Genomic DNA, 22,722 nt, shown 5'->3' with positions numbered 1-22,722 from the left:
AGCGGTAGTTCTCGGTTCTGCAATTCACTAGCTGTGTGACCTTGGGAAGGACACTTCACTCAGAGTCACAGTTTCCATAATTGTAAAACGTGGGTTGTAAACAGTAGCTACGTCGTGGGGTAGTGTGGATGCACAGAGGTCATGGGCAGCATCCAGCCCAGTGCCTGGTCCCAGGTAAGAATGTAGGAAACTTATAAATTATGCCCGAGTAAATTTAACACTTTCCGAAAGGAAACCCCGCCGGCTGATTCCGTCTGAGCCTCTCCACTGTGGAAGCAGGGGACCCAGGTAGGGCGCGGCCTACAGCTCTCAGGGCCACGCCCACCCCCTGGACTCCCTGCTCCCGGGGACCGGCGATCCACAGACCTCCAGGGGCCTGACCGCGAAGGAGCCCGAGGGCGCGCAGGATGGAGGCTCTGGATTCTCAAGACCAGACGGCCCCTGCTTTCGTATGAAAGACCACAGGCTGAGAGCCCGGGCCCAGGACGCCCTCCGGCCGCAGGCACGGGTGAGCCCGCGCTCCCTCCCTCTCCACAACCCGGGTAAGTCAGAGTCACCTGCACTGCGCTAATGCTGGGTGACGGCCATGGGAAAACAGGAAAGAACCATAATTCCAGTTATTACACCTGCAGTACCCTTCTGTCCAGGAGTATTGACTCCCATATAGACGAGGGGAGGAAGAAGGGGTGGGGCTGGGCAGCAGAGGTGCCTTCGTGCCGGTTAATCGTCCGGGTCACTCCCTTGACCTGGGGGGCCGTGTCCCGCTGCAGAGCAGGCTTGGCCGGGCCGCGCGGGCCGGAGAGTGGGGGGCACCGCCGGGGCGGGGGGTGGACCCTGCCCGCCTCCACCTGCGCGCGGGTCCGCGCCACACTGAGCGAAATGCCCATACGGTCCCACTGTGTCGTCTTAAAAAGGCAGCCGTGCGTCTAGTGTGCCCAGGAACCCCGGACTGCCCAGCCGTGAACCACAGACTGCAGACGGTCCCCTGCATAACCTTCGCGTCCGGGTCTGGGCTCGCCCAGTGCGCAAGCGCGCCGCTCTCGCCCAGTGCGCACGCACGCTGCACCCCCGGCGGCCTCGCAGGCGCGGCGAATCGAGCGTCGAGCGGGCTAGTGGGCGGCGAAGAGTGCCGAGCGGCCTCGTCCCCAACGGTCGGCGCCCCAGCCCCTGGCCCTCAGGCGTCCGAGGCGTGGCCCGGCACGGGGAGCGGCTGTGAGGGGACTGGAAGAAACGCGAGTGCGTTTGGGGCGCCGGGGACCAGAGCCCAGGCGGAAGCGGGAGAGTCAGTGTGGAACGCGCGTGCGCGGTCTGTGGGGCACTGGGGCCGGGGGCGGCCGGTCTTGCCTGACCCGGGGAAGGGGGCGCCCGGGGAAAGAAGGGCGGCGCCCAGGAGCAGGTGAAACCTTCGGGAAAGATAGCGGCCTGCGGGAGAGAAAGGGGAGTGCCGGGAAGAGGAGTGGGGGCCTCCCAGGGCAGACAGGGTCTCTGGAGAGAAGGGGGTGCTCAGGGCAGATGTAGCTGCAGGGAGAGAAGCGGGCCTCCACGGTAGATGTAGCCTTGAGGATAGAAGGGGACCGCCGAAGGCCAGATGCAGCTTTGATGCGAGAAAGGCGGTGCCCAGGGCAGATGCAACCTTAAGAAAAGTGGAGCTTCGGGGAGCAAACGGGGTGCCCAGTGCAGATGCGCCCTCGGGGTGAGAAAGCGGGCGCCCCGGGGACGGTGCTGGCTCGCGGCGGGAGGGGAGGGGAGGGGAGGGGAGGGGAGGGAGGATCTTGGCGCAGATGTGGAGGCTCTGAGCCTCAAGGGGTGGAGGTCACCGCGCTGTGAGAGCTGGCCGCACTGCCCAGGTGGGGAGGGGCCAGGAGGCCGTCTCACTGACCGGAAGTGCCCAGCAGGTGTTGGTGGAGTGAGTGAATATTCAGTTCTCAGCTTCCCACCTCGGTTGACCGCTGGTGAAAGCAGGGTCCCGTCACAGCCTCTTTCGAGCCGTCGGGGGCCACCTGTGTTCTGATGACAACTCTTCCCTGCGTTTCCAGGGCATCCTCCCCGGCCCGCTTTTCTACAAGATGTTGGGATTTTTGCAGCGCCCTGTGGTGGTGACAGCTGACATCAACTTGAATGTCGTGGCTCTGACCGCGGTGGGGTTGCTGAGCCGACTCTGGCAGCTTTCCTATCCAAGGGCCGTGGTGTAAGCCAAGCAACTCCATTCTGGGTGCATCGGAAGGAACTGTAATTTGTTCCGTGCGTTGGTGACAGGAAGTGCCTTTTTGAACAGCGTAAATGGGAGAGTAAAATTCCGGGCTTCCTGGTGATGGGTGTCTTTGGCAGTTAGAGGAGAGACCAGCTTGTCCCCAGGACAGCCCCTGCAGAGGCCACCTGTTTGGTCTTGCCCCGTAGGTCAGTAGTGGGTGCAGTAGCCTTGGGTGGGCGGAAGATTGAGGCACTTGGAAGTGAGTCCTCCCTGATACTAGAGTGTGTTCTTTGTCGTAATGGGAAATGATTGCTGTTACTGTTAAAGGGCTGTTCATTGTCTGATTAACACACGTGTTCCTTTTCACTTAACTTTTTATTATGGCAAATGTCAAACACATACCAGTATACAGAGAATGGTATATTCATCACCCAGCTCATAGCCAACCCCTTCCCTGCAGTGGGTTTTTTTGAAGCACATCATAAACACTGCGTCTCATTTATAAACAATTCAGTATCTATCTCTAAACGATCAGGATTCTTAAAAATCACGTGACCACGGTAGCACCATCACCCCTGACAAGTTGCCAGCGGTTCCTTAACGTCAGCGAAAGTCCCTGATTGAAAGAGGTTTGTTGCGGCCGGCGCCTGCGTGCCTCCCTTTTACACCTGTTTTGTCGGGTCACCGGGTCTGATTCCGACTCTTAGCTGCAGGCACGCTGGTGGACAGGCAGATTGGCTTTGCGTTCAGGAGGCCTTTCGGAGACTGGCTCACGGTACACCCTAAACCCAAACGTAGGGAGAGAAATAGAACCTGTGTCAGGAAAGCCTCCTGAACGCCCAACTCTCGTGGGGCGTTTCCCTTCCTGTCCTCATGGATGTGTGATGCTGCACGTGTGTCTTCATGTTCAGGGACGCCGCGTAGTTGGGGCAAAAGTCTGACCTTTGCTGGTCACTCTCCAAAGTCATTTGGAGACACAGGTGTACGTTTATCCTCATGCCTTTTGCGTACGGTTAAGGTTTCTAGTTGACTATAACGTGGGTTTGCTTTGCAGTTTTGATGAAGTATATTATGGGCAGTACATCTCTTTTTACATGAAGCGGATCTTCTTTTTGGATGGCAGTGGACCACCGTTTGGCCACATGCTGCTGGCCTTGGGAGGTAGGATTCACTAGTAAGACAGGTGGCCCTTTAACACTTACAGGTGAAATTCCTTCAGGGCAGAAGCGGTGTCTTATTCTTTCTTTATTGTCGTTCCCCTGTTGACTGCCGCGGTTTGGTGCTTCAGAAATATTTACTGAACAGGATAGTTACTGGTTAATCTTCTGTTTTAGGTTATTTAGGAGGATTCGATGGTAACTTTTTGTGGAACAGAATTGGAGCAGGTAAAATATCATTTTCGTTTCCCTTGTCAACTTGCATATATTGGAATGGAGAGGTCGTAGCTTTCATAGGGATTAACAACTATGGTTTATTCATCTGAATCCAAGGTATGATAAGTGTTTGGGTACAAGGGAAAGGTTTTCAAAAAGTCCGGTAAATTCCTTAGTGTTTAGTTACCGTCAGCATTTTATCCCTGGTTTTTGGTACGCGTCGCATAGCACGCTCGCCACATGTGGCATCTGATTGCCGTTATCTTTTGTACGTATAAATGTTATGTGTTGCCACAACAACGTTTTTGGACATAGATGGGGTAAACTTATAAATAAGGATTAGCTCATTTCAGAGTCCTCGGCATCACTCCCGTACTTACTGAGAACTGGCCCTTGACCACACGGAGCTTCTTTCAAAGCCTCTGCCCGTGGCCTGCACACTCCGTCCCTGATGGGGCCCCCAGCCTTGCAGACTTGCGTTGTAGTCTGTGAGCGCGGCAGTCTGTGTGAAAAGACACTGCAGTGTAGGGAGATGGTGTGGGCACAGTGCTCTCAGCCCCGCTGTGGTTGCTCTTCCAGAATACAGCACCAACGTGCCCGTGTGGTCCCTGCGCCTGCTGCCGGCCCTTGCAGGGGCCCTGTCGGTGCCCATGGCCTACCAGATCGTGTGGGAGCTCGGCTTCTCTCACTGTGCCGCCGTGGGGGCCGCTCTGCTGATTCTGATCGGTAAGGCCTGGTGGGGCGCAGGGAATATCCCAGCACCGGCCCTTGTTTGTGTCTCTGCGGCCCCGGAGGGCTCAGGGTTTAGTAGACGTGCCCCCTGCAGTGTCTGCTGCTCGCAGGACGGAAGGACACACATCCAGTGTGTCCAGATTGGACTCTGGGAGTCACCCCACTCCCAGGCCGGGGGATTGTGGAGCTGTGTGTGCAGACTGTGACGTCATGGAGGTGCCGCCGTGTGTAGCGGGGCTGCCCCAAACGACACTCCTACGCGCGCCTGCCGTGAGCACCTCCCCCTGCAGCCAAGTCTGTCCTTGAATGAGAAGCTCCCCCGTACTCCCACCTCCCAGGCCTTGACCAGTGGAGATGGACTCAGGAATTAGTGGGTATTCCTCAGAAGGGATCTCTTGGCCCAGGTCTATGAACAAATGACATTAAGTCAGATGAAAATAAAAAGAATTCACGTCTGCCGAGTGACGACCCTAACTGGGCCCCTGTGCCCACAGAGTGTTAGAACGTCCAGGCGGCCTGCAGAATCTGTATTTCTTTTCTCAGACGAGGAAAACGAAGGCTCAGGAAGGGCAGTGACTTCCCCAGAGTCCCCCAGGTCTCGGGAGGCTTGATTCACACCTCAGAGTTGGCCTTCGTGGTTCCGGGACGTGTCCCCTTCCAGCCACCCCGAGCCCGAACTTGCCACCCTCACGCTCTGGGACGTTTGACAAGGGCCCTTTCTGGTGGACGTTTGCCCTCGCTGCCCAACACCTGACGCCCGTGTCATTTCCCCAACAGAGAACTCTCTGATCACTCAGTCAAGGCTGATGCTTTTGGAATCAGTGTTGATATTTTTCAATCTGTTGGCCGTGCTGTCTTACCTGAAGTTCTCCAACTCCCAGAAACACAGGTATGGAAAATGGGACGTGCCCTTCCTCGTTACTAAGAAAGAGGCGTCCGGGGGGTGGTCAACCTGAGCAGGTCTGATACCTTTCCACGCGGGGGAGCTGCCCCAGGCACCTCGACTGGCTCTTGGCTGACTTTATAAATAATCCTCACCTTTCTATAACTCAAACTAACTGGAAAAATGTTCTGACTAAAAAGGAAAATTCTGTCAGGACTGGCTGCTCTCTGGGGAGACGAGGAGTCATTTCCTTGCACCTGGAGCTCGGTGCAGCGAGCTGACCCCGAGATCTCTGAGGAGGGCACCTTCTCTGGCCTTTGGGAGACATTCTGATCTCCCAGCTGGGCGTCTGTCTGTGCTTTGCTCCAGGCCCTTCTCTCCGAGCTGGTGGTTTTGGTTGATGCTGACGGGTGTGGCCTGCTCCTGTGCCGTCAGGTGTGTTTGCTCCACGGGTCTGGGGCAGCAGCCATGTCCTCCGTGTGTGTCTCGTCTTAACCTTCTCCCTATTGTGTCCCTTCAGCACCAAGTATGTGGGTGTGTTCACGTACCTACTGGTGCTTGGGGTTGCCGCTGCCCACGCCTGGCACCTGATAGGAGACCAGACGCTGTCAAACGTAGGTGCTGACGTCCTGGGCAGGGCGAGGCTGGCCCTGGGGGGTCGGGGGGCAGGGAGCGCCTGCTGACAGGCCTCGGAGGGGGACAGGCCTGGGCCCGCCTTCCCCAAAGCGGGGGTGACGTCCCCTCCGTCTCTGGCAGGTCCACGTGCTCTGTCACCTGCTCGCCCGAGCGGTGGCCCTGTTGGTCGTCCCGGTCCTCGGGTACCTGCTGTTCTTCTATGTCCACCTGCTGCTGCTCTGCCGCTCCGGGCCCCATGACCAGATCATGTCCAGTGCTTTCCAGGCCAGCTTGGAGGTAAAAGTGACGCCCAGCCATCCTAGAAAGAAGGCCACACTAGACTCGGAGTTTTCTTACGAAACACCACCAAGTGGGCCTTAGAGGAAAAGCCAAATCGAGACGTGAGGCATCGCTTCACTGCTACTACACGAATTCTGAACATGCTGACGGTGTAGGAGGGAACGAGGGGTCCGCTGTCTGCAGCGTGACCTGCTGGGCCGGTGCCAGGCTGCACAGGACAAATGCGACTCTGGCATTCGCTCAAGTAACTTTGCAAAAATAATAAAATGCTCCAGTTGCGGTGTCAGCAATGTAGACCCTGAAGTCGGACAGACCTGCTCGTAAGGGCCGGCTCTGCCGACAGCCAGTTCTGTGTGTTCGGGCAAATCTCTTCACTCACCCACATCCCAGAGTTAGACGGACATAATTGCTCTTATCACGGGATGCCTGTAAGAAATAAATAAGGACGAATGGGGGGAATTCCCTGGTGGTCCAGTGGTTAGGACTTGGCGCTTTCACTGCTGGGGCCCGGGTTCAACCCCTAGTCGGAGAGCCGAGATCCAGCAAGCCGCTAGGACGAGCGGGGAGGGGCTAGGTGAGCTCCTGGCCCAGGGCAGCCTCCAGTCGGTGGTCATACAGCGTTAACATGTCAGGATTATATCACACGCAGTCGTAGCTAATTGTGAGATACAGTGATAACTGCCCCCACCCGGAATACACCCCGGCTGGAGGAGGGGCTGTCAGAGGGGCTGGCGTAGGTGTCACGCTCTCGCTTTCTCTCTCCCTCTCACTGGCCACCCCTTTGCTCCTGTCTCAGGGGGGGCTGGCGCGGATCACGCAAGGCCAGCCCCTGGAGGTGGCCTACGGTTCCCAGGTCACTCTGAAGAACGTCTTTGGCCAACCCGTGCCCTGCTGGCTTCATTCCCACCAGAGCACCTACCCCATGATGTAAGGAAGGTGACTTTTTAATTCGAAGGTTATGACGTGTTTTGTTTTTTCACATTTTTGCTGTTACCAACTCTCACTTTATGTGAGTAAGTTTGCGAGACAAAAAAGAAACTGAGCTCTCAGATCCTGATTATCGATGAGACTCGTTATTTCTGTGTGTAAAACCACTAGAGGGACTGGTGCTGCCTGGGCTCACATCTTCAGCCCCGCTGGGACACGAATGGATCTGGACAGCTCGCTGGCTGGCATCTGTAGGGACCTTGGTGGGGGGGAGGGGGAGGCCGCGGGCCCCTTGGTGCCCCACCCGCAGACGCACCCTCTTCTCGCAGATACGAGAATGGCCGTGGCAGCTCCCACCAGCAGCAGGTGACCTGCTACCCCTTCAAGGATGTCAACAACTGGTGGATTGTAAAGGACCCCGGGAGGTGAGTACAGGTCCGGGGACGCCTCGCCTCGGTCCCGGCCTCCTCTCTGTCCATGCTCCGTCCGCGAAGCCTTGGGACCGGCTCTGTGCCGGGCAGCCCGCGGTCCAGGACTTAGGGGCCCAGCATCTCCTCTGGGTGTTTCCAGGCGTGTCCCGACTCTCCCCCACCCCGTGGTCTGCCCCCACTCGCCGCCGCCCTGCAGACGCCCGTCTCCCTGCCGTCATCCCCGCCTCCAGTCCCAGCCAGTCCTGTTGGTTCTACCGTCAGGGTGTCCATCTCCCCCATCTGTCTTTTTCCACGCCTGCCTCCCCCACACCCCACAGCCCCCCCAGGTGTCAGGTCAGGCTCCTGCTCAAACCCCTCCCTGAGCTCCGAGCTCCACGGCCCTTAGAACGGATCCAGTCCCCGACTGGTCTGCAGGGCCGCGCCCTCCGGCTCCAGCCCCGCTCCCCTCGCAGCGCTCACCCTGCCCCGCATTTCTGCAGGAAGGCAGGCTCCTGCCGCAGGCTCTGCACCGCTGTCCCCGCAGCCTGGAAGGGTCCCACCGGGCCCCTCTTACTCAGCACCTGAAAGTCAGCTCCTCTGGGACGCTGCCTGGCCGCCTCCCAGGCTCCCCGCCTTCCCCCCTGTCAGCATCCCGTTGGCTTCCGCGTGTCCGCTGTCCGGCTGCCCACACGTTTGCTCCCTGGTTCCCACTCAGTGCAGTAACTTGAGGGTGGTGGCCACGTCCGTCTGGCTCCGCCAGATGCTCAGCTCCCAGCCGCGGGGCAGGGTCTGATAGGCCCTTGGTCCACTTTCACTGAGCGAACGTGGAGCCACAGTCTCTGTTAGAAGGATTTCGGGGCAGGTGCGGGCATTCGTAGCAAGTACGGCGCAGCTGCGGTCAGTGTGAAGGTGGCTACTAGTGGGGCCACGCCAGGAAGCTTGGAAAGTGACCTGAGGTCTCAGAAGAGAGTTAAATAAAACGTACGCGCTGTGTTTTCACACGCGTTCACCTCGTACAAGGAACCCGGTGACCGGGCGGCTGTGCGATTCCACGTTGCCCGAGCGAGGACCGGGGCCCCTGCCGCCCCGTGAGCGCAGCCGCGCTTTCTTCCAGGCACCAGCTGGTGGTGAACAACCCCCCGAGGCCCGTGCGGCACGGCGACATCGTGCAGCTGGTGCACGGCATGACCACCCGCCTCCTCAACACGTGAGTCCCCTCCTCTGTTCAGAGCAAAGCGTGACCGCTGCTGTGCGTCACCGCCTCTGGCCTGGCTCTGCCCTCGATGTTGGGGGGCAGGGGACCCCTAGTGGTGGTCGCAGGGTAGGGGGAGAGCCTTAGTGATCTGAGTGGGACGGCAGCCTCTCACCCATCCTGCAGGGGGGGCCGGGGTGACGAGGAGAGTCCTGCCTGGAATGAAGTGTGGGCGCCCTTGCAGATGGGGGACCCGCGGAAAGGAGAAGTGAGTCCAGGAAGGATCTCAGCTGGGGGATGGAGTCAGGAACCCTCCCTGGCTTGACCTCTGGGCAGCCTCCGCATATTGACGGGCCCAGGCCGCCTCTGCTCTCCTTCCACCCGGCCTCTCGGGTCCTCTCGTGGGTCTCAGTGACCCCACACTCGCGCCCCAGCCCCGGCCTCCCCGCTGGGTGCCTGGGCTCTCTGCCTCCCCTTCTGCTTCCCGGGGAAGGAGCCGGTTGCTCAGTCCTCATCCTCTTCCGCCACCCCTGTAGTCGCTGTGTCGGGAAATCCACGAAGGTCGCTTCCTTCTCTCTGCACTCCCAGCCCCGCCCAGGCCCCGTTCCCTTTGTCCTGTGATGCTGGGAACCCCCCTGCCTGCCCCCTTCTGCACACGGCGGCCACGGCTCCCTCTGAAAAACACACACTCTACTCACTGACCTCACGTCTCTGCGGAGGTCCCTCCAGCGACTCCCAGTGTGACTGTCACACTCAGAATCACACCCCACCCCTCCCCTGGCTGCAGGCGCCCCGGGACCTGGCCCCGTGACTCCAGTCACCCTGGCCCCCCACTACCCCCAGAATGACCACATGCCGCCCCCCTGAGGCCTTCACTTGCTCCGTCTGCCTGGAATGTTCTTCAACTCAGATCCCCCCCACGCACACACCCCACCCCGTGGCCCAGTCACTCACTTTATTCAGGTGTCAGCTGAGATGTCCCCGCAGCAAAAGCGTTGCTGTGTGCTGTGCCTGCCCTGGTTGGGTGTCGTTCGTAGCACTCACAGGGCCTGCGCTCGTGACTGACTTCCTGCTCGCTTCAGGGTCCCCAGGTCCTCTGCGGGGCCTCGCGCAGAGTCTGGTGAAGCGCAGTTTCCTAGTGCGTGGGCGAGGGGAGCTGGGGTTTCTGGGCGTGTTGTCCTCCGACAGTAGTCGTGGCGCCATTTCCCAGCCATTTCCGAGCCCTGACCTCAGGTTGCTGCCGGCTGGCCGGGTGAGCTCCCGGGCTCAGCTCGTCCTCTGAAAGGGGGATGACAGGCCCCACGGTTTAGATGGGTGTCTGCCAGATTCCCCCAGAGATGTGATGACTGCAGAGTCTCTGCCCTGTCGTCTTTGATTTACCGCCCAGCTCCTAGGTGCTGCATCCTTGGAGTGGCGACCGTGGTGCTTGAAGGCTGAGCTGGCTTTGTTTCCTGAAAAGCGGTTTTTTTCCCGTAAAAGCACAGTGAGCGCCTTTCAGAGGAGCTCGGGAAGCCCCTCGGCAGCGCTGTTTGGTTTTCCAGGCACGACGTCGCGGCCCCCCTGAGCCCTCACTCCCAGGAGGTGTCCTGCTACATCGACCACAACGTCTCCATGCCCGCCCAGAACCTCTGGAGGCTGGTGAGCGTAACCCCAGCGACCATGCGCGCCGGCAGCACAGCCCGTTCCAAGCCGCCCCTTAGGACAAGCGACTGCCTGTTCTACGGAAAGGGGGACTTGGGTAGTGTTCTTCTATCAGAGGAAGGAGCTTATGGTACGATGGATGGGTGGGCACTCCGTATGGGGCTCACGTGGCACTGCTGGCAGAAGGTCCCTCCCACTGTTTGGCCTCCAAACCAGCGCCCTGAGCACACTGGGAGCCTCTTTTGTCAACCCTCACCCGGGATTAAGAAGGGTTTCCCTTGGGACAGGCAGGGCCATCTGGGGGTTGATTCCTGGCACTGCCCTCCTGGGCCCTGGGCCTGTGGTCAGGCAGTGCCCTGGGCAACGTGGCAGGAGGAAGGTTCTGTCACTGGGCCGTTGGACCGTCTGAAGTCAGGGACACGCGTGAGAAGCGCAGTGGCGGTGCAGTGGCTGCACTGGGCTAACCTCTGGGGGAGCCGGGCTCCCCTTCAGCCACCACGGGCTGCACGCCTGTAGCACCGGCCCCCCCGCTGGGTTCTCGATGGTGTGAGGCCAGGCGCTGCTGGCCCTCAGCGAAGCCAGGGGCCGGGGAGGCCGCCTCTGTCTTTGTGCACGGCGGGGCCTGGCGCTCTGCGCTGCACGCAGCTGTCTGTGCAGCTGCCTCTGTCCCCTCCCCCAGTGCTCCTCTGACGTGAGTTGTTGCACCAGCTCCTTATCACCAGGGTTCTCCTGAAGGCCCCGCCCCCTCCCCTTGCTGCTAAGGCCCATTGCCGATCCTTTCCTGCTCCTCAGCCCCTCTGGTGGCACTTTGAGCCCCACACGCCCCCGTTTCCAGGAACTGAAGCTCCAGGAACAGGCAGAGAGGGCGGCTGACCGGAGGGTGAGGCCCGGCCCGGCCCGGCCTCCTCGTCCTGTCCGCACTTAGCCCCTCGGGTTCTTTCTTGTCAGTAGCTACGTGACCTCCCGGGGTTGTCGCCAGGCTCCAGTAAGTTAAGTACGGCAGCGCCAAGCTCTTCAGATGTTAGTTTTCTATTACCCAGCGTCAGGAGTACCGTCTAAGGGCATCTGTTCAGGGACAGTCTCTGACCTTCCTTTGCACCATCTTTGCGCGCCATCAGGCGTTGCAGAAGCTCAAGGGTGAGCATCTGTCTTTAAGTCCCCACTGAGAAGGCTGCCCCGGGCAGTCTCTGGAGGAGGGCAGTGTCCCCCTCCCCCTGACCGCCCCCCTCCAGCACCTTGCACAGGCGTCAGCAATAAAGTTGATGGCACCGTCCGGGATCAGCCGGCGGCTCCCCTTGGGGGACTGTCCCCTCGTATCAGACCAAGTCAGTCTCACCGTGGTGACTGGTCTTCATTTTTACATTTAAGGAAATCTGAAAAAGAGTGAAATAACGGACCAGACCTGCTTTTACAGGACATCGTGAACAGAGAGTCAGACACGGACGTCTGGAAGACCATCTTGTCGGAGGTCCGGTTCGTGCACGTGAACACATCAGCCATCCTCAAGGTCAGTGACGCCGCCTCACACGGTCCTGCCAGGTGGGACAGGATGAAGTGTTGCGGGAGTGGTGAGGGCCCTCTGTAACCGCTCAGAACCGAACCCCATCGTGACGCTCCCCAGAGGAGAGCCGGCTGCCCTTGTCAGCTGCTGGCCAAGTGACTGGGGTGGGGCCCCCCGGGCCAGGCGGAGCTGATCCCTCCCTCACAGCCTCCCCACTTCGCTTCGCCAGCTGAGCGGGGCGCCCCTCCCAGACTGGGGCTTTCGGCAGCTGGAGGTGGTCGGGGAGAAGCTGTCCCGGGGCTACCACGGGAGCACCGTGTGGAACGTGGAGGAGCACCGCTACGGCAGGAGTGAGCCCCGGCCCCCGATGGAGGGGACCGCATGCGCTCCAGGCTCCACTGCAGACCCTCTCCCTCCCCCTCCCCCTGTAGCTGAAGCGGTGATAGGACTCGGGGTGGGGCCGGGTGTCCCTGGAAGGCAGGGCAAGCCGAGCTTTCTGACTCGAAAGATGCTGAGCGGGTGGGTGGACCGTGTACGGTGGGGAAAACCACGTGGAGTGGCGCAGTCTGACTGAGTCCCGGCGGGTTGTTAGAGAAGCAGCTGGCAGCTGCCACTGGGAGCTCCCTGACCTGGTGTCTTCTGGGTTCCGGCCCGGCCACCCTGCCACGCCTGCCAGGCCAGGAGCAGAAGGAGAGGGAGCTGGAGCTGCGCTCCCCTGCACAGATGGACGCCAGCAGGAACCTCAGCTTCATGGCCAGATTCTCAGAGCTGCAGGTGACGGGCGGCTGGAGGGCTGGGCGACCTTGCGCACCGGGTGCTGGCTCCTCGCCAGGGAAGGCACTGCAGTCTGTAGGTCTCCCACCTGCCCACCGTCGGCCTTTAAACTGGGACCTGACTCGGCAGGGAGGGAGCATTTCCCTCTGTCCACTCTAAGTGACATGCCTGGCACTGTCGGTCCCCTGCCTCCTGGCTGTCCTGCCTTGTGGCTTTGCCGGCAGGAACAGTCAGGAGCCAAGGAGACTGCGCAGCAGAGTGGCACTGCACACAGGTCAGGGCAGAACAGGCCACGGTCAACACGGTGCAGCCCCAGAGAACTCAGGGTCCCAAATCTAAAAGCACCCTTAGTGCCCAGTCCCGTCCCTTAAACAGACGAGGCGACCGGAGCCCAGGGGTAGGCGCCTCCTGGGCTCATCAGCCCGGTGCGCTGCCTCTGTGGCATGATCCAAATGAACTTGAGGTCGGACGCCCACGTGAGAGGGGCAGCAGTTTACTCTGCCCCCTGGCAGATCCCTGAGCGATGAAGGCGGCTGGCTGTCCGTGTGACTCCCAGCGGCCTCTGCTTTCCGCAGTGGCGGATGCTGACGGTGAGAAGCGATGATTCCGAACACAAATACAGCTCCACGCCGCTGGACTGGGTCACGCTAGACACCAGCATCGCCTACTGGCTGCACCCCAGGACCAGCGTAAGCGGAGCGTCTGTGCGGCAGAGCTGCCCCGCGCCTGAGAGTTCTGTGATGTTAAGAGCAGCCATTGCATCCGACCAAGTCCCAGCCTTCCTGCGCTTCCCTAACGAAAGCCTGGGACTTGTTTTTAGTGCTCTGGCAGCTCGAGGCCAGAGCTCCCCTGAGATGCCAAGGAGTCGGGTCCTAGCTTGTCCACAGGTGGAGGGAAACCAGGCTTGGTGGCTGTGGTGGGAGCGCGTGGCTCCCCTTCTCTGGCAGACGTGGTTTTTAAAATAGCCCTGCTTGATTTCCCGCATGCCACTTGGCGTCTGGGCCGGTCAGTGCTCTGTTTCCCTGTACATCGTCTCTCTTCACCTGGGAGAGCAAACGCAGCACGTAGCGGGTGCCCAGTAATTACCCGCTGAGGGGGGGGGGGGGCGGGTATGTGCTCAAGATGCTCGCCGTCTTCCTCCCCCCCGGAAGTGGGGGGCCACGGCTCGCTGAGAAGCGGGGTCTGAGATGAGCGGGTCCTCAGTGCCCTGCAACTCTGCATCAGCCCCCCTGGGAGCAGCTCTGCTGTCAGAAGAGTGTCCCGTCTACTCCCGGTTCTCAGTTTCAGCTTACAGAGCTGAGAACCTTCACACGTCCGTCCTGGCAGCGAGGGCGGAGGGTGTGGTGGGTGCCTGTGTCTGCTCTGGGCTGTGGCGTCTTGGCTGAGGTGACGGGGTCTCTCTGTGCGCCCGCAGGCACAGATCCACCTGCTCGGAAACATCGTGATCTGGGCCTCGGCCAGCCTTGCCACCCTGGTGTACGCCCTGCTCTTCGTCTGGTACCTGCTCAGACGCCGAAGAAGAGTCTGCGACCTCCCTGAGGGTCTGTGCAGCCGCCCACACGTGTCTCACGCCCCCTCCTTCTGGTTCTGACGGGAGCTCCTTGTGCTTCGGGTGTCAGCCCGGCCGCACCAGCAAGCAGGGCCTTGAGGCCACCTCTTTGTTTCTGCCTCGAGGGAACTTCTGTCTCTTCCCCAGAGACAGAATGTTGCAGTCCAGTCCCCGCATCGCCTTCAAGGCTTCTCCGGGGACGTGCAGGTGTCAGGCAGGAATTGCTTCCTGACCCCAGGACGCTCTGGAAGTGGCTGATGGGACAGAGGCGCCAGCGGGCACTTAGTCAGGGGTGGTGGTTTGCAAGGACAGAGACCCCCTTCAAACCATCCTGAAACAGGAAAGGAGCAAACACCCAGGGCAGGGCAGGGCCCCGAAGGCCATCAGGAGCAGGGAGGCGCCTTCTCTGGGCTCAGCTCCGAGCTGGTCATTCTCTCCACCGACTCCCGGCTCTCCTGGGTGGGTGCACGGGTCCAGCCCCTCCACTGCTCCCTGAGGAGTGAGACCCAGCTCGGAATCTCCGGGTGAGCCAAGGCCAGCGGGGAGTCGGGAATAAGCTGGGCCTGGCCCCCAGGAAGCTGGCATTTCTCAGGAGGGGGACGGTAGTACCAGCAGGAAGCTACAGGAGGTTCTTAGGACACGGTCTGTCCTTCCTCCAGAAATGTGGGAAGGCTGGGAGGGGACATAGAGAAATCAGGAGCTGGAGCTCGCGTGTACTTTGCGGATGAGGAGGCCAGCCTGCGGGACCGCTGGGAGCTTCCCAGCTGGAGCCGTCGGCAGCGCTGGCTCGAGATGACCTTTTCCCGCAGATTGCTGGCTGCGCTGGGCGCTGGCCGGGGCTCTGTGCGCCGGGGGCTGGGCCGTGAACTACGTGCCCTTCTTCTTGATGGAGAAGACGCTGTTCCTCTACCACTACTTGCCGGCGCTCGCCTTCCAGATCCTCCTGCTTCCTGTGGTCTTGGAGCACGTCAGCGGCCGCCTGTGCAGGTACCGGGCCCGGGCAGCCACGCCCCCTGGGGTCCGGGTCCAGGGGGGTCTTGAATGGCGATTCCAGTGTGATGCAGATGGGGTTAGGGTCACAAAAGAGGCACAGGCGAGGCTCGACAGGGGTTCAGGGGATGAAGCTAACTGAGGCTGGTGGGAGAGGAAGGTGGCTGAGGTGTGTGGGAAATGGGGAAGGCCCTTTGGGCCTGGAGAACACCAGGAGCAAAGAAAAGGAAGGGGAAACATGGGGCGTGTCCCGGAGCAGCCAGTGGTTAGTGGCCGGATTGCGGATTGCGTGGTGCACGGCAGAGATAAACCAGGAAGCTTTGTAAACCGGAGCGAGTTCTGTAGGCCAGGGCAGAGGGCGGCCCTCTCTCTTTGGTCCCCAGGAGCCTGGTAGTACGTCAGGAGGGCTGCACTGTGCTCACGGGGGGCTTGGGGGCAGTACTCCGGCACCCGACCTTAGATGGAGCAGAAACTGTGGAATTCTGGAAGCAGAGCGAGTGAGGAGGGCGGGGCTTAGTGCCTCGGGCAGGACGTGGTGAGGGCTGGTGGTCAGGCAGGGCGTGCCCGGAGGAAGGAGGGGCCGGGGTAGGTGACCACGTGGGCGACGGATGCCCAGGGGACATCGTGGTGGGGAGGGGCCGGCCTCCCCACGCCCGTGCTCTGCCCTGGGCCGGCAGGTCCCAGCTCCAGAGGAGCTGCTTCGGCGCGCTGGTCGTGGCGTGGTTTGCCTCTGCCTGTCACGTGTCCAACACGCTGCGCCCGCTAACCTACGGGGACAGGTCACTCTCACCCAGCGAACTCAAGGCCCTTCGCTGGAAAGACAGCTGGGATATCCTGATCCGGAAATACTAGCAGGACACGGACACAGTGACGGACGGCAGGGCCGGGTCAGGACAAAGTGGAACCGTCTTTTATCATGAGCATGTTTACTTCTGACAACGCAGAGTGGCTCTGAGCTTGGTGGAGACTCAGGCTCGGCAGCGATTCTGTTCTGGTTTCGTTGTTGAAACAGTCCTCTGATGAGCACCTCGTTTTGAGCAAAGTCTGTCTTTCCCGGACCGTAAAGAACAACGCCCTCCATGTCTGCTGACTCCTGAGAGCCCCGTGAGCTGGCTGAGTGTGCAGTGGCTGGCACGGGGCTCCCGTTGGCCTGGATGACGGCAGGGAGGGGCCGGTTCGGGTCGAAGCAGACGAGGCCCCGATCTCGCTGTCAGAGGCAGGTGGTGGGCTTTGGCTGACCGGCCCGCTGACCTGCTGACCCAGCGAGGCCGTGGGGAATCACCCTCATGGTTCAGTGGCACACGAGCTACTGGAACGCCGGCCTGAGGAGGTTGTGGAAGGCTGGCCGTTCCTCCTCACCATCGCTGACTCTTTAACCGCTGCCCAGAGAGCCTGCTGAGAGGTGCGTGAGCGACTAGCCTCTTCAACCGTCAAGGTTTGTGTCATCCATACCTCTCCTTGTCCCGATTTTGCCTTTTCTTAATGTAATTAAAAAGGGACAAATTGACATTCATATTTGGTATTTATTGGATCTCTCTGAAAGGGCACAGTAAGTTTGACAAAACTTTCACAGTCATCAGAAACCAGCCACCGTGCTCAGCTGAGCTCAACTGATGTCTCTGTGTAACTACAGTTAGAACTCGACAGCTGGTGGCTTTTACAGAAACAGCCACGTGGGAGGGAGGACAAACGAGGACAAGACCATGACTGTTGGTGAGGCGCGGACGCTGCGTTGAGCACGGGGGACTGGCCACCCTTGGCCCGCGGCATCTGCTCACGCCTCTCTGGTCCACACACGCCTTGACTGTAGGTGACGTGCCCTTGACCTGGCCGAGGGCGACACCAGGAAAGACCTGTCCAGACAGCAGCCTGGGCTCAGGGGCCCAGAGTAGGACTGCATGAGGACACTGTGCCCGCCAGAAGGCAGACCCCCAAGCAGGCGGACTCAGGCTGGGCAAGTGGGGGCCCCGCCTGTGTGTTTGGTGCTGGTTACGGAAAAGCTTGCTCCCCAGGGCTCCCTCCTGGCTCTGCCTTCAGAGCACAGGCCGGAAGGAAGGAAGCCTCTCTATGGCCCCTCGTGTACCAGGTCAGCGTGTACCAGGAGCACGACCCTGCTGGTGGGTCATGAAATTGGGTTACTAGGTCACAACGAGCATGGTGTCAGGAGACAGACTACGACAGAAAACACGTGGTTGTATATTATAACACATAAAAAGGAAGAGTGTTACCTCTTCACACTTCTCAGTTACACGTGTGTGAACCAGATCATACTAGTCTCTCTTGCTGTGGGTTCACCGTCAAAATCACAGCGTCTGGGCTATTTCTTCAACGTTCCCCAAAATACGTGACTTGCTCACCACACGTTCTGTGGCGTTTCTCAGTAACTAAAGAGACCTTTAAGCCTCTGTAATGTGAGGAAGCGGGTGGAAAGGTCAGGGCTGCCTGCAGACATCCTGTCAGACCCAGTCTGAGTAGCTCGTCCAGGTTTCCCGAATTAGCGAGGGACGCCTGGACTCCAGCACCACCCCGGCCACGGTTGTGTGTTTAGGGGCGGGAGGGCATCTCCGGACCCGCCGGGAGCTGAGCACTCCACTCCTCAGTGGGGCCTGCTGCTGGACTCCAGGTGCGACCGTTTGCCAGAGGTCAGCACCCTGGGGTGGTCTCCCGGCTCAGGAAACGTCCTCTTGTAGCTGCGCCCGTTAGACCCTCCGCGATGCCACTTGCAGATGTCGCCGTTGAGGATGTCCTGGATGTGCTGCACGATAAGGTTGATGGCCACTGCAGCAGAGACAGACAGAGCTGGGTCAGCTGCCCCACTCTCCATCGCAACACGCCGGGAGGGCTGCCCGCCCAGCGCCAACCTGGCGTTACTGGTGAAGCACACGGTTTTCCTCCCTGAGGCATCTGTGTGGCGCTGAGTCTCAGCAGACAGACAAGTGCACGCTGGGGCCTGAGCACAGTAAAACCTACCTGGCTCGGTCGCGAGGGTTTCTGTTAACTAACCCTGGTTAAGATGCCTTCTGCTAACGACTGACTCCCTGTCACTTTTCCATATATTTTTTTTTTCCCACCAGCTTCCCTGAGATATAATTGACATAATGCATTGTGTCAGTTTAAGGCGTACAAGGTGTTGAATGTTTTTCTAAGTGCATTTGAAACCTGTGCCACAGATGTACACAGACAGGCCTCACGCGCTGGGGGTGTCTCAGTAACCACGACAGGATGGGCAGTGCCTGCTTCATGGTCCTGGGAGGAGTGGGGTCAGCCGGCAGGCCTGGTCCTTACCCATATTGTCAACCCCTCGAGGGATTATCACATCAGCATACTTCTTTGTCTGCAAGGCGAGAAAAGGAACGTCTCGTAAGGATCTGTCCCCCAGATGATTTCAGCTTGCTTGGGGCTAGATGCAGGGAAGCAAGCCCAGGCCCGTCATGGAAGATGGGGGGGCAGGGATTCGAGGTATTTGTCAAACCAGGTGAGAGACGGTGACCCCAGAAGTGAGGGAAGGTGAGCTGAGGCAGCCGAGGAAGAAACAGTGCTCGTCTCCCGGCGTCTCTGAGATGCTTGTCTCTCATGAGCACTGCCGTAGGGGCCAGTTCTCTGTGCTGACCGCCTGGTTCTCTGGGCCGAGTGAAGTGGGGCACCCTCCCACTACACACAGGGTTCTTGACCCAGTGACAGCAGGGCTGCGCTGCACGCAAGGACCTGCTCCCCTTCCTTCCCTGCCCCTCATCTGCTCCCACGCCGAGGAACTCACTCCCTGTGGGGCACCCTGTGGCACCACCGAGGAGGGACCCCCAGCCAGATGCTGCTGAGGGGGCCGAGTCCGAAGCAGCGGAGGGAGGCAAGGGAGGAAACGGTCTGGGCCGAGAGACAGACCTGCAGACCGCTGAGTGTAGCCAGCACGTGGATTTGGGCCAAGGAGGCCTGTCACACAGATTAGCCACGGGGGCGGGCGGGACCAAGTCCTGGGGCAGCTGTGTCTGCAGGCAGTGGAGACCCACGGGAGACGTGAGCGTGAGAGGGCCAGGGCTGCCTCCCATGGGGCTGTGGACAGTGGGCTACGGGGGGGGGGGGCAGGAGGGGTGGAGCCCAGCAAAGAGCTGAGAAAGGTCTTCCCTTCGGGGACGCGGGGGACACAGCCAGCTTAGTCAACTCGCTGTGTGGCTACCGGTAAAGGGGAGGGAGAGATGGAGGCTCCGGCCCAGGGCGGTTCTGCTTCCACCCAGGGGCACCCGGTCACATTTGGAATCCAGAGTTTTACCGTTAAACGACCTACTTTGCCAAATGTCTTTCTGTAAATAAGAGAGACTGCAAAGCAGTCAATTTACTTTTCTGATCACTTTCCAGAGACTTCAGAGAACATGAATGTAAAATAAAAAATGTTTTCTTGAAATAGCAGAAACAGAACTCCTTCGTCCTGTTTATCTAAAGCAGGAATCCTGGTTCTAATTCCTTTGTGCCTTATTTTTCCCTTTAAGAAGCAAAATATTGTTCAATTCCCCTTTAAATCCTTACGCAAGTCCTATCTAGTGACAGTGAAGACTGTGAGATGGAGGAAGAGACAGATGGCCACAAACAGTGAATTCCCCCTCTATAGGCCAGCTGGACCTTCCAGTGCCAGCCAAAGGCAGCCCAGAGAAACACAACGGCATGGATGAAGTTTCTAAGCACCTACTGTGTGCCAGACACCACTTTGGCAGCCAACAGACAAAAATCCCTGCCCCTGCGGAGCCCACCGTTCTAAGGCGGGGGAAGGAAATGAACAGTGTGGGTCAGGGGAGAAGCAGCGCCCTGGAGAAATGCAGACAGAGAGGCCAGGAGGGAGGCGGTGCCGGTGCCAGGGGTGAAAAGCCTGGTGGTGGGGGGGGGGGGGGGGCCGGGGAGGAGGAGGCAGTGGGGAAGGGGTGACGGGAAGAACAGAGGACACATTCACAGCTGAGAACGGCTCCTCGGGAACGTGGGTACAAGGAGCTAATTCTCCATTTATACAGCAGACCACGTCCCTCCACGGCTTGGCTCTCACAGAACGGGGCACCGGGGGTCCTTCTGAAAAGGGAGAAAGGGAGGTCCCCAAGCAAGCGGAAGGCGGTACCGGCAGGCAGAACTCCTCGAAGGCCGGCTTGACGAAGGTGGTGTACTGCGTCAGGATCTGCTCCAGGTCCCGGCCGCGGTGCACGTCCCGGAGAACTGTGGCGACAGGAGCAGGGTGGGGACCTTCAGACCCCCGGGACCCGGGGCCGGGCTGGCCAGGGGCAGCGAGGCCCGCGTCCGCCTTACCTCTTCGCGACAGCCTGACGTCAGAGTCGGTGTCCACAAAGAGTCGCAGATGGAACATGTCCCGGATCTCCTGGCTGTAGAAGACCAGGATGCCCTCGAACAGGACCACATCTGCGGGGTAGACCACCGTGGTCTCTGCTAACCTGCAGGGTGCGACCAGGAAGGGGCCCTGCCGTCAGCTTCAGTCCCCGGGGGTGGACTCCGTGCTGGGGACAGATCCTGGCGGCGGTGGGGAGGGGGGTCCTCACCAGCCCCCAGCGCACAGCCCTCTCCTCCCAGGAGCCACCTGCTCACCTTGAGTGGGTCACAAAATCATAGATTGGGACCTCGACTGTTTTGCCCTCCACAATGTTTTTCAGAGTCCTGTGCATCAAATCGTTATCAAAAGCATCTGCAGGGATGGAACAAAAGGCAAGACAAGCCCGTGCGTGTCCTGGTGCTGGGGACCGCAGGGAACTCGCTCTGCCTTGCGGTCAGCACAGCTGGGTGCTGGTGCTACCAATGACCCTAAGCAACAGCTGTACAGTTTACGTTTGCAGGGCCCTCTGCAAACCACAGAATGGACCTGTCCTCGCTGCCCTCGGGCAGTGCCACCACCCAGGGATCGGCCAGCCCTGGGAGGTAGGTGGGCTAGGCGTCTGCTTCTATTTCTGGGAAATAACACAGACTGACGCTTCTCGGACCTTCTTCCTTTCCCATGTGTCCCCTGGAAAGGAATGAAGGTGGGAGCCAGCCACTGGGTGGGATCTTCTCGTAGCAGCAGGGAGGGGCAGCCTGGCTGTTCCCCCTCACCCACCCCATCTCCACCTGTTCCCCGGCCCCCGACCAGACCAGGAAACGGAGCTTCAAGGCCTCTGGTTCTTGTTTACCCACTGCTTCCACTGCTGGCCTCTCGAGGACTCTGCCCCAGGGCAGGTGGCGGAACGAAAGGCCACAGTGGATGCGGTCTGTGCAGAGGACCCTTAACGTGGGAAGATGCATGGCTTTCTCCGTGACCATAGTCGTGGCAGAGCGGTGGTCCTGAAGGCCCTTCTGAGGCGCAGACTCCCTGACTGGCTCCAGGGGAGCCTGGAGCTCCGGCAGGGCCACCCAGGGCCCAGAGAGCGCGAGAAAGACGCTCCACCGCGGGTTATCTGCGTGATTTCGTGGAACGGCTTAGGTCTCTCCCTATCCAGGTCCAACCCTGGACCCAGTCTCCATGGTCTGCCCTCCTCCCCCACTCCCTCCCCACCCTCAGGGTCTCTACCTGGATGGTCGAAATTGTACTGTCCCTTCAAGGCCTTGGCCTTCTGTTCCGTGGTCAGAACCTTATAGAACCTGTCCTGGCTCAGGATGACCAACTTCCGCTGCCGGTGGTCTACTTCATTCTGTCCCAGCAGCTCCATGATCTTCTCGCACACAGTTGACTGGAAACACACAAACAGGATCCCCGCCTGGAGACGCTCACCCTGACCCACGAGCTCCGACGGGCTGCCAGGCCGGCCTGTGACGGGTGGGGCTGCGCTTGGCGGGAAGACCTCGGGGCACTGGCAGGGGCAGCGCCGACCTGGAGGCCACGAGAGGCCAGGCCAGCGGGAGGCTTGCGGGGGGGCCCCCGAGGTCCAGCGCCCCGCTCCCCGCCTGCGCCCCGGCCTAAGCTTGGCCAGCCGTGGCCGCAGCCCACGCCCGGGAGGGGGCACCTCGGCAGCTAGAGGCCGGGGTCTCTCTCTGGACGGAGGCCGGAGGCCCAGGGGGCCGGGCTGACACTCAGGCCCCGCCGCGCCGCCCAGCCCCTTACCTTGCCGCTCGCGGTACCGCCGCTCACCCCGATCAAGAAGGGCCGCTGGTGAGGACGGTCGGCCTCGTGCGCGGCGCCCTCGCAGTCGCCGCCTACAGCCGAAGCCATCTCCAGCGCCGCTCGCCCGCATCGGCTTCCTAGCTCACGCAGCCTCCCCCAAACCTGCCAGCCCGCCCCCGCGCCAAGATCGGAGACGCCCCCCACGGAGCCCCACTTCCGGGAGGCGCGCGGCGCGGTGGGAGCGAGGCTGCGGGCGCGCGCGGGGCACCGCGAGAGTTGTAGTCCCTCGCGTCCGAGGGCGCCGCGCATGCGTGGGCGGGGCCGATGCTCCGGGAGGCTTGCGGAGGCAGCTGGACCGGCTGCGGCGACGCCCGGTTTTTGTTTTTGCTGCAAAGGACAGAAGCAACTCAATATGGCTACTGGCTGCAGGAGTCTCCAGACGCCGGGCGGCCTCCGGGAAGGTTCCCTCCAGCCACACCTCCGCTGCCTGGGGCCGTCGGAATGATCCCCCGGGACTGCAGGGCCGGGGTGGGAACGTGGGCCAGCGCCCGCACCGGCAAGTCAGACTACTGAGTCCTGTGACCCGA

The 22,722-nt window shown here is 60.5% G+C and overlaps 2 protein-coding genes across 17 annotated transcripts; one reads left to right on the top strand and one right to left on the bottom strand.

Moving 5' to 3' along the window:
* The first annotated feature begins 396 nt into the window (after positions 1-396).
* Positions 397-16,591, top strand: POMT1 (protein O-mannosyltransferase 1). Of its 16 annotated transcripts, none has more exons than XM_068553171.1 (20): positions 1,117-1,236; positions 2,037-2,188; positions 3,246-3,352; positions 3,526-3,576; positions 4,144-4,290; positions 5,074-5,185; positions 5,549-5,614; positions 5,700-5,793; positions 5,936-6,091; positions 6,891-7,021; positions 7,351-7,446; positions 8,546-8,638; positions 10,165-10,261; positions 11,679-11,771; positions 11,995-12,115; positions 12,442-12,539; positions 13,115-13,228; positions 13,954-14,080; positions 14,898-15,075; positions 15,756-16,591. In XM_068553171.1, the coding sequence occupies exons 2-20, from the start codon at positions 2,067-2,069 to the stop codon at positions 15,928-15,930; spliced, it is 2,178 nt and encodes a 725-aa protein (XP_068409272.1). In that variant the 5' UTR covers positions 1,117-1,236; positions 2,037-2,066; the 3' UTR covers positions 15,931-16,591. The 16 variants fall into 16 exon arrangements, with proteins under 16 accessions (XP_068409262.1, XP_068409275.1, XP_068409272.1 ...); XM_068553164.1 differs by having other exon boundaries at positions 1,196-1,282; positions 2,037-2,397; positions 12,358-12,539; XM_068553173.1 differs by having other exon boundaries at positions 1,236-1,282; positions 2,085-2,188; positions 12,358-12,539.
* On the bottom strand, positions 16,582-22,393 carry UCK1 (uridine-cytidine kinase 1). The gene is made up of 7 exons (XM_068553175.1): positions 22,136-22,393; positions 21,605-21,764; positions 20,653-20,749; positions 20,359-20,501; positions 20,174-20,268; positions 18,364-18,412; positions 16,582-17,856 (listed from the first exon to the last, which is right to left on the bottom strand). Exons 1-7 carry the CDS (start codon positions 22,241-22,243, stop codon positions 17,675-17,677), a joined length of 834 nt encoding a protein of 277 aa, XP_068409276.1. The 5' UTR covers positions 22,244-22,393; the 3' UTR covers positions 16,582-17,674.
* Between the last annotated feature and the right edge of the window lie 329 nt (positions 22,394-22,722).

This window comes from Eschrichtius robustus, chromosome 10, assembly GCF_028021215.1.
Source record: "Eschrichtius robustus isolate mEscRob2 chromosome 10, mEscRob2.pri, whole genome shotgun sequence".
In the NCBI taxonomy this organism is placed as follows: domain Eukaryota; kingdom Metazoa; phylum Chordata; class Mammalia; order Artiodactyla; family Eschrichtiidae; genus Eschrichtius; species Eschrichtius robustus.
The sequence above is the reverse complement of the archived record's forward strand: the minus strand, read 5'-3'. Positions and strand labels throughout refer to the sequence as shown.